This window comes from Chiloscyllium plagiosum, chromosome 45, assembly GCF_004010195.1.
Source record: "Chiloscyllium plagiosum isolate BGI_BamShark_2017 chromosome 45, ASM401019v2, whole genome shotgun sequence".
Classification (NCBI taxonomy): Eukaryota; Metazoa; Chordata; class Chondrichthyes; order Orectolobiformes; family Hemiscylliidae; genus Chiloscyllium; species Chiloscyllium plagiosum.
In genome coordinates this window covers 5127663-5140826 of record NC_057754.1, presented here as the reverse complement: position 1 = coordinate 5140826, position 13164 = coordinate 5127663, and the positions used below count along the sequence as shown (strand labels likewise).

The 13164-nt window shown below is 45.1% G+C and overlaps 1 protein-coding gene across 2 annotated transcripts in view; it reads left to right on the top strand.

Annotated features, from left to right (window-relative positions):
* The window catches only part of LOC122543856 (centromere protein F-like), a 44931-nt gene that overhangs the window by 23181 nt on the left and 8586 nt on the right, over positions 1–13164 (top strand). For both annotated transcript variants that reach the window (XM_043682705.1, XM_043682706.1), the window contains 4 exons: positions 2115–2237; positions 4271–4406; positions 5896–8834; positions 11421–11592. In XM_043682705.1, coding sequence (XP_043538640.1) covers positions 2115–2237; positions 4271–4406; positions 5896–8834; positions 11421–11592 — 3370 coding nt within the window. The remainder of the gene's footprint in view (positions 1–2114; positions 2238–4270; positions 4407–5895; positions 8835–11420; positions 11593–13164) is intronic.

The following is a 13164-nucleotide window of genomic DNA, read 5'->3' as shown; positions in this document are numbered from 1 at the left end:
CTCGGATGCTGCCCGACCTGCTATGTTTTTCCAGCACCACTCTAACCTTGACTCTGATCTCCAGCATCTGCAGTACTCACTTCTGCCACAGGGAAAAGGCAGCTACAATTGACCCTATCTATACCCTTCGTGATTTTGTAAACCTCTATAGGGGAACCTTGATTATCCAAACAAGATGGGCGGACATTATTTCATTTGGATAATTGATTATTTGGTTAATTGATTCAATGTCTCTCCTCTGAGACTCAGAGTTTTCTGTTAAATTTCCTCCCCGTTCAGGAGAGGACAGTAACATACCGTGCACGAGTCTCCTTTCTCCACCCCCCCCCCCCCCCAACCACCACCACCACTGTCCAACCCTTGTGCGCCCCTGCTGCCGGGGCAGACAGAGTGGGCACCAATAGTAAGACTGCTGCTGCCTTTGTGGGGTAAGTCTCCAAATAGTACGTGCATGCACGCACATGCACAGAGAGACACAACTTTTTACTGCAACTTTTTGAAAAGTTCTACCTCTGCCCTGTATAGGGCAATGTTAAAGAGCTTATCTGGGGAAGTGCGGTTTAGAGTTCACCCCTATGTAGAACTCTAGGGAAAGTGTGGGGAGAGGGAGAGTGGGTGGGAGGTCAGTCATTTGGAGATGGTGTCTGGGCCCCCATCGAAATCCAGGACTGTTTTCTGTAGCATTTCAGTGAGCCGAGATCGTTTTTACTCACCGTAAACAAAAGACGCGATCAGGATTGAAACAGCTCTTTGGTGTAATGTTTCTATCGGTACCTCGAGATCTCCTTCGGCTAATCCGATATTTGAATAATTGATATATGGATAATCGAGGTTCCTCTGTATATGGTCGTCACCTTCATTCCAGACCAGCTTGATTCTTGAATGGGTTAAAGAAGGAATTTCATTGACTATTGGGGTCACTTTTTTTTTATAATTATAATCAAACCTGTCTTTTAAAGTGGAAGCTTCATCAACAGAAGGAACTTCCATCAAGGTGGTTGCTTTACTTGTGATTGTATCTTTTGCTGGGTTTGAGAAGAGGGTGGGCAAGAAATTCTGTTGCGTCCATCAGAGAAAACTTTATCCAGACAGTGATAAGTTTGTGGAACTTGCCATAATGCATAGTAGTTGAGACAGACAGCATAGATGGATGTGAGGGAATGTTTTTAAAATTAATTTGTGGGATGTAGATTTCACATGCTAGGCCAGCATTTATTGTCCAGAAGATGGTGGTCACTTTCCTTTTGGAAGGAACCACAGTTGTCTTTGGAATGTTGGTCTCCCACCGACTGTGCTGCTCGGAAGGATGTCCAGGGACTTGATCCAATGGCACTGAGTGAGCTGCCAATATATTTCTGAGTTGGGATGGAGGGAAATGTGCAAATGTTTGTGTTCCCATGGATCTGCTGCCCTTGTCCTTCTAGGTGGTCAGGGTCACGGGTTCAGGAGATGCTATTGAAGGGTGAGTTGATGCAGTGCACTTTGTCGCTGGTACACACTGGTGACAGTGCGTTTGTGATGGAGGAAGTGAGTGTTGAAGGTGGTGGTTTGGGTTCTAATCAAGTGGGCCACTTTGTCCTGGGTGGTATCATGTTTCTTGGGTAATTCGATTTGGACTCCTCCAAGCGCGTGGAATGTTGAATAGCAGCTGCTGAGACAGGGGCTTGTTGGCGAGAGAAAGCAACTAAATGTTAAGAGGTGACATCAAGGGGAGGCTGTTGCACACTATAAGAACCAGCATAGGCCAGATTACTCACGTAACCTGTTTCTTTGTTGTACGGTTTCTGTGATCCTTCAATGGCGTTTAATGGAGAGCACAGCTTTGTCTGGAACTGGATCAGCCTCTCCATCCCAACCGAGGCTTCATTTTTATGAAATCTGCCAGCCACCTGTTTTTGTCCCCCTTGTATCACCTGAGTTCTGTCCATTAAGAGGAAGCAAGATCTCCGAGATAAATGTTTGCTGCTTTCATTTTAATTTGTTGATAAATCATCTGGATGAAAGTGCTTGAGGCTTCTCAACTCTTGTAGATGTCCTGATTTTGGTTAAATATTATCGGCTAGGTGGTTCTACGTTTGTCAGCATGTGAGTGAATGTTGCTTCTTTTCTGACAGATGGCAGCACAGAGACAGCAGGTGGACAGAGAGTTGGAGGAGGTCAAAGCTAACTTTCACTGTGCAGAAAAGGAACTAGCGACTTACCAAAGAAAAGGGGACACTCTGCAGAAAAGTCTCCAGGTGATGTTTACTGCGGATCTTACTATAGTTTAAGAAACCTGCCTTTTCAATGGTAATTCCAACTTATCTAATTTCTCATGTTTCCTGCTATTGGAATGTGGGATCTGGATATACCAAATAAGCCCTGGAATCAATTACACCATCCAGAGTAACATGGGAGCCAGAGTAGGCTACGCAGCCTGTCAAACCTGCTTCACCATTCACTTTAAATTGTAGCTGTTCACCTACTTCAACGCCACTATCCCGATATTCCTTGTAGCCGGTCTCCGGAATTCTGTCGATTTCTGTCTTGAGCATGTTTCATGATTGATTGAGTTCCACAGCTCTGAGGTAAAGAATTGCAAAGATTCACCATCTTCTGTGTGAAGAGACCTCTCCTCGTCTCAGTCTTAAGTGGCTTATCCTTTTATCCCGAGATCACTTCCATAGGTCTCTGCCATCCTTGGTGGCCTCCCTGCCTGGTGTAGCAGCCTCCTGCTGTGGCATCCTTGGCCCATCTGGCGGTCTGAAGCAATCTTCGAACCTCATGATCCTCAAGGTGAAGCTTGGCACAGTCAGGAGCCAGGGATCTATTGTGGACTGGAGGCTAGGTGCCAGCGTGGTATGGGCTGGAAGGCCGCTGTTCTAGACTTTTATTTCTGCAATGCTGGTCATTTTATGTCTTCTTTAGTTACAAGATCTTTTGTAAGATCTTGTAACTAAAGAAGCTGTACCTGAGTACCTTTGAACCGAAGATTGTGCTGTAAGTGGTGACGTATAAACTTTTCACTGTAATCGTTGCATATGTGTGACAATAAAGCTCATTTATTCATTCACTTGCTCACCAGGGAGGTAGATCTGTGACTTTAATCTATCTTTGCCCTCATTTGCTATGGTTTATGAAAATCCGTCGATCTCCGGTTGAAAATTAAAAGTTCACCAAACATCATTGTAGAGAGTTCCAAAGTCCTGCTCCCTTTGCAGTAGGAATGTTGTTTAAGGTCACTCCTGAAAGGACTGGCTCTGATTTTTAAACTATGTACTGTATTCCTAGGCTTTCCAGGCAGTGTAAATACTTTCTCTTCTATCTGTTCCTCTTTGGTGTTATGAAACATTAATCCAATCACCACCTCCTAAATTCAAGTCCTCGTTTGTGTAATTGTCCTATGTTCCCAACAAATTGTTCAAGGGATCAGATGAAAGTGAGGTGGGAAGGAGATACAGAAATGACCTGGCAAGACAGCAGCCTTCAAGATTTGATCCAAGGACGTAGTGCAGATTTACAGTTCGTTGAAAGTGGTATCACAGGTAGACAGCATAGCAAGGAAAGTGTTTCATATGTTTGCTTTTGTTAGCTATTCCATTGAATGTAGGAGTTGGGAGGTCATGTTGTAGCTGTGCAAGACATTTGTTTAGGTCGTTTTTGGAATATTGTGCAATTCTGGTCTCCCCACTGTAGGAAAGATTTGAAACTGAAAGGGTGCAGAAAGGATTTACAATGATATTGCCAGAGTTTGAGCTATAGGGAGAGGCTGAGGGCTATTTTGCCTGGAGCTTTGGAGGTTGAGGGGGTGACCTTTTATAGAAGTTTATAAAATCATGAGAGGCATGGGTAGGGTGAATAACCAACGTCTTTTCCCCAGGGTAGGGGACAAAACTAGAGGGTATAGGTTAAAGGGGAAAGATTTAAAAGCAGCAACCTTTTCACACAGAGAGTGGTGCGTGTGTGAGTAAGCGGTGGAGGCTGGTACAACATTTAAAAGGCATCTGGATGGGTATATGAATAGGAAGGGTTCAGAGGGATGTGGACCAAATGCTGGGAAACGGGACTAGATTATTTTAGGGTATCTGGTTGACATGAATGAGTTGGACTGAAGGATTTGTTACCGTGCTGTACATCTCCATATTTCTGTGTGCTGCCGCATAATTTCTCTAATGTTTCTGTAACCTCTAGGATATCTGGATAAAGATTATTATAGGTTTTCATCAGTTTCTAAAGTAACACCGTAATCTTATTCACTTTTCTGTTTGTGACTTTCTTGCCCATCTTTCAGGAAGCGCTGGAGGCAAAAGGCCGCTTTGCTGACTGGCACGACCAAAGCACTCAGAGAATCATGCACCTGGAAGCACAGCTGAAAAAGTTGGAGAAAGAGCTGGCTCTGTGTCAGAAATTGAGAGAGAGAGCTAAATGTAAGTCTGTTACTCAAAAAATGCCTTTAATGGTTGTAGCTTTTCATTGTCGTCTGGTACCCAGTAAAATTAAATAAGTCTTATCAGTGACTCAAGAGTGTTAACTCCTGGCCTTTCAAATCGACATGACTGGTAAAATAACAGCCATTTAGCTTAATAGTTGGGTCTTTTCATTGGAGCTTACTCACTGGGTGCTGGCACTGAAGGTTTTGACCACTGCCATCATTTGGAAATAGAAGAGGGTGGATTTTGTGAACGAGTATGAGCTGAGCAGTCTGTGTTTTGCATCCACTTGTTCATTAACACTCTGACTGTATCTGGCTTTGTGTGACTGGAGCCGAGTCCACAGTGTGAGTGAGCTTTTTGTCAGAGGGAGAAACTGGGAAATGGCACGTGAGCAGCCTTTCAATCGTAGTAGACTGAATCATGAGTTGTATATTTACCAATGAACAATGCACTTGTGAAATGTCAATCTATGGAGACACTGCTCAGTTGTTGTACCATTTGGGCTTTTGGCCCAGATTTCAGTATATGGTGCCATGGAAGTAAGAAACATACAAAATAGGAACAGGAGTGGGCTATTTGCCCATTCATGTCTGCACTGCCATTCAGTGTGATCTTAGTTGATCATCGAATTAAGTACCCTGTTCCAGCTTTTGCCTCTTTCCCTTTGATGGCTTTAGCTCTAAAGACGATACCTGTCTCCTTCTTGAAAACATTTGTGTTTTGGCCTCAGCAGGGTAAGGGCTGGCAACTGTGACGATATGTGCATTTAAGAGGGATTTGTCTATCCTGGTTCTCTTGAAGGTTGGTATTGTATGTCTGGTGCCGAGGTGTCTACTCCATTGAGCAGAGTAAACAGCTTGGATATATTTTTTTTACAGAACACGAGTGGGTGGAGTCAGGCTCACACGACCCAGGGTTTTGGGTTTTGCTTTCGGTTGTTGAAGTCGGGGTTTTGTGGAATTGAAGCTGCTAAGTACATGTCTTTCTCTGCTGCTGCAAAAGGTTGAGTTTTCTCTTGGCTGCTAGGTTCATTCTGTTGGTGTTTCTTCTTCCGGACTAAGGGAAATAGCAAGTGAGGGAATTTGTTTAGCTAAATTTGCCTTTGCCAAGGGTGTGTTTGTGAGGTGCTGCTTATGGGATATTGGAACATTTGATGAGTAGTAGTTAAATAGTATTTTGTTAAGTATTTCAATAGATTAAAGCCACACCAGTTTTTTTTTCTGTTTGTATTTTAACTGTGGCATAAGAATAAGGTACACTTCGCTTAAAGCCTCGTAATCGGATCACATCTGGAGTGCACTGCCTTACATTTGCCTTTTAAATAAGCTAAATGTTAGCGTGCATGGTTATCTCAAAACTATGTTTTGATGGGTTTTGGTCTGGTCCAGAGCATGATGATCACTGATTTTTGCTTTTCTGACCCTGTACATAGTTAACATCACCATTACAACTTAACAAAGTTGAATCTTGTTTTTAATTTTAGCTGAGAACGTGGCTCTTGCATCCAAACTTAAAGATCTTCAAAAGAAACTGGATTATGCATTCCAACCGGACTGTAGGAGCATGCATCTGTCGCCAGAGATGTGCAAGTTAAACAGAAGTGATGGGAATGAGGTCAATGAGTGTGACATAGGTGAGCAAGAGAACAGTCAGTCAAAAGATGAGCGGTCTGATAACGCAGGTGCGGTTGTGGGATTGTCGCTGAAAGCTGGAGAGGAAATGTTGGACTCGAAGGAAGGAAGTCAACTTGGAGAATTAGCAACAAAATCTGTTAGCTTGGACCAAGATAGTGGCACCAATCTGGAAAAAGATCCAAATTTAAACATTGAAATAAAAGCTGAAGTTGTGCAAAGAGGAACTTCGACCGAATCCCAAAGCTTGAAAGAAGCAAGGAATGTCCTCCCAGATCCTGAGGAGAAAGTGGGAACACAACTCCGGGAAGTCAGCAAAGAGACCACTAAGGAACTTGAAATGGATGGGATGGAAAATGCAGCTGTGCTCAGAGAGCCTGTAGAGAAAGGTGAGGGGATGATTGACTTGCTTGATAAACCAATTACAGTTTCTCTACGTCTAAGAGAATGTGAGGTGGAATTGGATGCAGTAAAGTCTGAAAAGCAGATGTTACAGCAGGATCTGGATGATATGAAGCAAACACTTGATAGCAAAGTGATCGAAGGCCAGAAAAATCAACAGACTATTGTGGAGCTGAGACGGAAGCTAAAGAAGGCAACGCAAAAACGCACTGCAGAGACTGAACACTCTACTCCACTGGTTACTTTGCAGGCGGGACAGATCAGTGCTCTGGAAAAAGACCTGGAGCACGAAAGAGTCAAGGTGGCAAGGCTGCAAGAGACCAATAGGTTGCTGGAGCTTGAGTGTAGTAGAATCTCTCATCTAACAAGATCCATTGATGGCCATATGAGACCAAATGAAGATGAAATTCAGATCCTGCAAAACGCTGCTTCTAAGAAGATAGAGCAGCTTGAACAACAGATAGAGGATCTTAACAGTGAAAAGACTTGCATTGAGGAGATCATAAAAGCAAGTAGTTGGACGTTTGTTACTGAGAGCAGTGGTCTTCCCTTGGAAAATCTACAAAGCCAAGATGCTGAAAACCTTGAGGTTAACAAGATATCACCAAACCATTTGGGCTGTGACTCGGGAGAAATGCTAGAACAGAAACTAAATGAGGAGAGAGATCTCTGTGTAGAAGTCGTCAAGGCGGGCAACGAGAGGAGCTATGAGGAGGATGGTCGAGAGCTCTTCCTGGAACAACTGAAGCACAAAGTTGCTGAGCAACTTGAGTTTGACAAGCAGTCACTAGATCATTTGAAACAAGTAGATGAACTTAAGAAAAAATGTCAAGAACTGACCACTGAGAAGGAGCAAGAAGAAAAAGCCAAAAGACAAGCTCAGGAAAATTTTGACAGTCTACAATCGAGAATTCACAGGGAAACGCAGCAGTTGACAGTAGCATTGGAAACCCAAAGTAAGAACATCGAGGGTCTTCTCCTGAGCATGGAGGAGAAGGACCAGACCATTCAGGTTTTGAATGGGCGCCTGCAAGATACTTTCAGTGTTCTGTCGTGCCTTCAAAAGGAGAACTTTGAGCTGAAAACCAACTTGAAGGTGGCCTTGCAGTCCAAACAGAAGTATGCTGACAGTGCAGCTTTATCAAGGGATGCCATGCTGGAGCAAACCAGTGAGGGGTTGCTTCCTCAGGGCGATCCAAGCGAGAGTGAAAGTGGCAACGTGCTGTCCGTGCAAAACTTGGGGTTGGGTGAACAAGCCGCCATGGTGCCTGCTGATGGAATGGTTCAAAACTCTGAGCCCGGCTACAGTGAAAATGTGTTTGATACTCTGCTCCCCAAAGTGCAGGCTGTTCCTCAGGCTCTGGACGACCAATGTGAAGAAACAAAGGTGCCCTCTGATGTATTGAAACTGAAAGAGGATCCTGAAATACAGGCACAGCAGCACACACTGTGTTGTCAAAACTTGTTTAATCCTATGTTGGCTGTACCGAGGGAACAGAGGGTAAGATCTGATCCAGCTGCAAAGCCGACCTCTGGCACACAGGTGCCCTCCACAGTTAGTTCTGTAAATCAGAATATTGAAAACCAAGGGCAACCCGTCGAACTGAATTCTGAGCAGAGAAATGATGGCAGTGCTGCCCGGCATTCCACCAGCCTTCAGGGGACGAGTGGTTCAATGCAGAAGGAGTTGTTGGCCTTTCATATCAAGAAGTTTTGTGATGAAACTGAAACGCTAATTGAAGAGGGAACAACAGAAATTGCTGACTCTAAGCTTGTTCTTGCTTTTAAAGAAAAGAAGCCAGTTGATGAATTGAGAACGGAGGAAGAGCTGGTTGAAGAAGTGGAAAGGGTAATAGGCAGGTTGACTGACGCCTTACATGTTTCAGAGGAGGAGCTCAAAGAGACAAAGGAATTGAGCCAGCAAGTGGTCAGCGACTTGAACAAGGAATTAAATCTCTTGCGTTCAAAATGTACCAGACTGGAACAAGAAAAGGAGCAGCTTCATTTGGAAGTTCAGGAAGCCCAGGAAACAGCTGGTGACAAGCTGTCTGAGAAAGAAGACTTGATGAACGCAATCCAGTCCAGTGAGGCCCGGCTCAGAGCAAGTACCGAAGAGAAGAACCACCTGAAGCAAGAGTTGAAGGCTCTGCGAGATTGGAAGCAGAAGGTTCTAGAAGATGGTGCTGGTTCGGAATCTCGGAAGGAAAGTGGCCTGGGAGAACCATGTGCGTTACAGGAGTCTGTGCTCAAGGTGAACAAACAGATCCAGCGACTGGAAGAAGAACATGAGACCCTAAAAAACATAGCTCAAACTGCAAAGGATTCCCAGAAACCGCTTCACGAAGAATTGGAGACAATCCAGTCTAAAAAGTCTGCACTCCAGAATCAGGTGCTGTATGCTTTTGTATTCAGGGGAACCTCGATTATCCGAACGAGCTGGGCGGGCATTATTTCGTTCAGATAATTGATTATTCACTTAATCGCTTTAAATGCCTTTCCTCGGGGGCTCGGAGTTTTTAGAAGTCTGCTCCCTGTTCAGGAGACTGCAACAGCACACAATGCGTGAGACCCAGCCCAGCACCGCCCGCCCTGCCACAAAGCACGTGAGCTCCATCCCCAACACCGCCTCCAGAACCCCGTCTAACCTCGCCCCTGCCTGCCCCGCGCTCAACCCCACCTCCGCCCTGGCAACCCTGCCCCTGCCCCCACCTGCCCCTGTCCCCCAACCCCATCTAACCCCACTCCCCTCCCACCCTGCCCCATCCCCTCTCTGGGCCAGCTGAACTGGATACCAACAACAAGACTGCTGCTGTGGGGTAAGTCTGTGCACGCACGCACACAGCTACAGCCACACTCACAACTTTTTACTGCAACTTTTTGACAGGTTCTATCTTTGCCCTGTACAGGACAATGTTGGAGAGATTATGTGGTGAAGGGGGGTTTAAGGGTACACCCCTCTGTAGAACTCCAGGGAAAGTGTGGGGGGAGAGAGAGAGAGGGTGGGCAGACAGTCATTTGGAGATGGTATCTGTTTAATCACTGTAAACAAAAGACGCGATCACTGTTGCAAACACATCTTTGATGTAATGTTTCTATTGGGACCTCGAGATCTCCTTCGGATAATCTGGTATTTGGATAATCGAGGTTCCCCTGTGTTTTCCACTTTTCCCCCTACCTTTACCTGAAGGTGCGAAATGCTGCAGGATTGTGACTTGTGTTGCTTGTGCTGGTCCCTTGAACCTGCTCTGGTTTCTGTCAGATTTTGGCTAATCTGATTGCTCCATCTTCCCAGCTGTCTACAATAACCTTTCCAGCTTTCTCACCCCTTCCTTGCTCATCAAGAACCCATTTACCTTTTGACTTTAAAAATATTCAAAGATTCTGCATCCACCATCTTTTCAGGAAAAGGGTGCCAAAGGCTGTACATTTCAGCCATTTAGCAACGTGGAGGTAAGGTTCTGGCTCATATCAGTGCCTCTACATTAGGGACAAGGTCAGAAGTCACACAACACCAGGTTACAGTCCAACAGGTTCATCTGAAATCAAAGGCCCTCAGATCAGCACGGTGGCTCAGTGGTTAGCACTGTTGCCTCACAGCGTCAGGGACCCGGGTTCAATTCCAGCCTTGGGCGACTGGGCGAACTCCACACAGACATTCTCCCCATGTCTGCATGGGTTTTCTCTGGGTGCTCCGGTTTCCTCCCACAATCCAAAGATGAGCAGGTGAGGGTGGATTCACCATGCTCAATTACCCGTAGTGTTCAGGGATGTGTTAGTTGGGGTAAATGTAGAGTAGTAGGGTAGGGTAATGGGTTTGGGTGGGATACTCTTCAGCGGGCTGGCAAAGGGTCTGATTCCACACTGTTGGAATTCTGTGATCGCCAGTCCCTCGCCAGCTGAAGCAAGGAGAAGCACATAAGCACAGAATCCAGAGGCAGAGAGACCAAAAGGTTGCACTTGTAGTGTGAGTGGGGTGTTGACAGGCCGAACAGCGATCAAAAGCGTCCGACCACGTGAGCAAACAGCTGAACAGCAAGTGAAGGGACGATTTGTTAATGTCTGCCATCTTGGGTTCATTTGCAACATCCGAGAGACATAGAGAGAGACAGAGACAGGTATATCCCCTGCTCAAGGTGGCGGACATTAACAAGTCGTCCCTTCACTTCTGTTCAGCTGTTAGTGGTTTGCTCACGCGGTCTTATGCTTTTGATCTTTTACGAAGGTTTGTTGTTTGGCCTGTCAACACTCCACTCACACCATTTGTGTGACCTTTTGGTCGCTCTGTCTGTGGATTCTGTGCCTCTGTTCTCTCGGCAGGCGAAGCGAGGAGGAGCACAGTGCTCCGAAGGCATGTGATTACAGGTGAACCTTTTGGACTGTAACCTGGTGTTGTGACTTCTGACCTTGTCCACCCCGACACTGACACCTCCACATCATATCTACGTGAAGGAGAGGAAGATAGTTCAGCAGCTCAACTCCACTGTTGAACATTGTGAACTTGACAAAGGTCTGCATTTGATGGCACTCTTGTCTGTCTCACTTTCATACTGGCACCTCGAGCAGTTGTGCCACTTGGGGCAAAAAATCTGATTGCACACAACACCTGGAGACTTTTTTTTCACGGTCTGGGCTTCTCAAAGTCATGTTTCAAATCCAAGCAAAAATGTGAATAGAAAACCAAAGCAGGCATAAACCACTCGGTCTGTCCTGCAAGCCTCTAGACAGGTCACCTCTGATCTGAAATGGCTTGAACTCTATTTCCCTGCATGTGCCCGTACCCCCTGACATCATTGTCAATCAAAAATGTTTCTGATGTGCAGAATTTTAGCCGAGCAAATAATCGGTAAGCTAGCATTTGGCACAGTGTGCGAAGGCACTTTAAATTACAGCCGTTCAAGTGCAATTGGTGCTCAAGCCAGTCTCGAATCTCCTGAAATATGCATGCCTTCATCACCTGTTTGAATGTTATTTGCAGGTTGACCATCTGCAGAAAAGGGTTGTTGAGCTGAACAAAGAAAATATGGAACTGCGTGCCAGGTTGAAACTGTGGGAAAGAAACTCTGCTGTCAGAGAGGATGTGCCCAAGGAAGTTCTGCGGGTAAATGGTCTTCACAAGACCATCCTGCCAGAAGGCAGTCAGCAACAAGGTACCATTTAAATAGCTTTTTTGAGATATCGGGAGAGTAAGACCTATCTTAAACGAGGAATCAAGCAGGCTAAAAGGGGTCATGAAATAACTTTAGTGAGCAGAATTAAGGAGAATCTCAAGGCCTTTTGCTCATATATAAGAAACGAGAGGGTAACTAGAGAAAGGGTTGGTCCACTAAAGTGTAGGGAAGCAAGGTTGTGTGTCGAACCTGAGAAAATGGGTGAGATTCTCAAGGATTACTTTGCATCAGTGTTCACTGAGGAGAGGGACATGATGAATGTTTAGATTAGAGAAATTGTTTACTCTGGATCATGTTGACATAAGGAGGGAGGATGTGTTGGGTAGGCTAAAGGATATGAAAGGTGGACAAATCCCCAGGACCGGATGGGATCTATCCCAGGTTGCTGGGGGAGGCAAGAGAGGAAATAGCTGGGGCCCTGACAGATTTCTTTGTAGCATCCTTAAACACAGGTGAAGTGTCGGAGGACTGGAGAGTTGCTAATGTTGTTCTCCCTGTTCAAGAAGGGTAGTAGGGATATTCCAGGTAACTATAGACCAGTGAGCCTGACATCAGTGGTGGGAAAGTTGCTGAAGAAGATACTGAGGGATAAGATCTATTTATCTTTGAAAGATAACGGGTTTATCAGTGATAGGCAACATGGTTTTGTGTGGGGGAAATCGTGCCTTACCATCATAAGAGTTCTTTGAGGAAGTGACCAAGTTAATACATGAAGGAAGGGCTGTAGAAGTCATATATGTGGACTTTGGTAAGGTGTTTGATAAGTTTTCCCATGGTAAAATAATGGAGAAAGTGAAGTCACATGGTGTGCAGGTGTTCTAGCTAGGTGGATAAAAAAACTGTTTGAACAACTGGACACAGTAGTAGTTGAAGGGAGTTTCTCGAAATGGAGAAAGGTGACCAGTGGTGTTCCACAGGGATCAGTGCTAGGGCCACTGTTGTTTGCGATATACATAAATGATCTGGAAGAGGGCATTGGTGATTTGATCAGTAAGTTTGCAGATGACACGAAGATTGGTGAAGTAGCAGAAAGCCTAGAGAACTGTCAAAGAATACAGGAGAATATAGATAGACTGGAGAATTGGGCAGAGAAATGGCAAATGGAGTTCAATCCAGGCAAATGTGAGGTGATGTAGTTTGGAAGGTCTAATTCTAGAGAGACTTATATGCTTCATGGAGTTCAATCCAGGCAAATGTGAGGTGATGTAGTTTGGAAGGTTAATTCTAGAGAAAACCATACTGTAAATGGAAGAGACTTGGGAAAAGTTGATGAGCAGAGAGGTCTGGGAGTTCAGGTCCATTGTACCCTGAAGGTTGCTGCACAGGTGGATTGAGCGGTCAAGAAGTCACATGGTATGCTTGCCTTCATCGACGGGGTATTGAGTATAAGAGCTGGCAAGTTACGTTAAAATTGTACAAGACTTTGGTTCAGCCGCATTCAGAATACTGTGTAAAGTTCTGGTCACCACATTACCAAAAGGATGTGGATGCTTTGGAGAGGGTGCAGAGAAAGTTTAAGAGGAAGGTGGTATGGAAGATACTAGTTGTGAA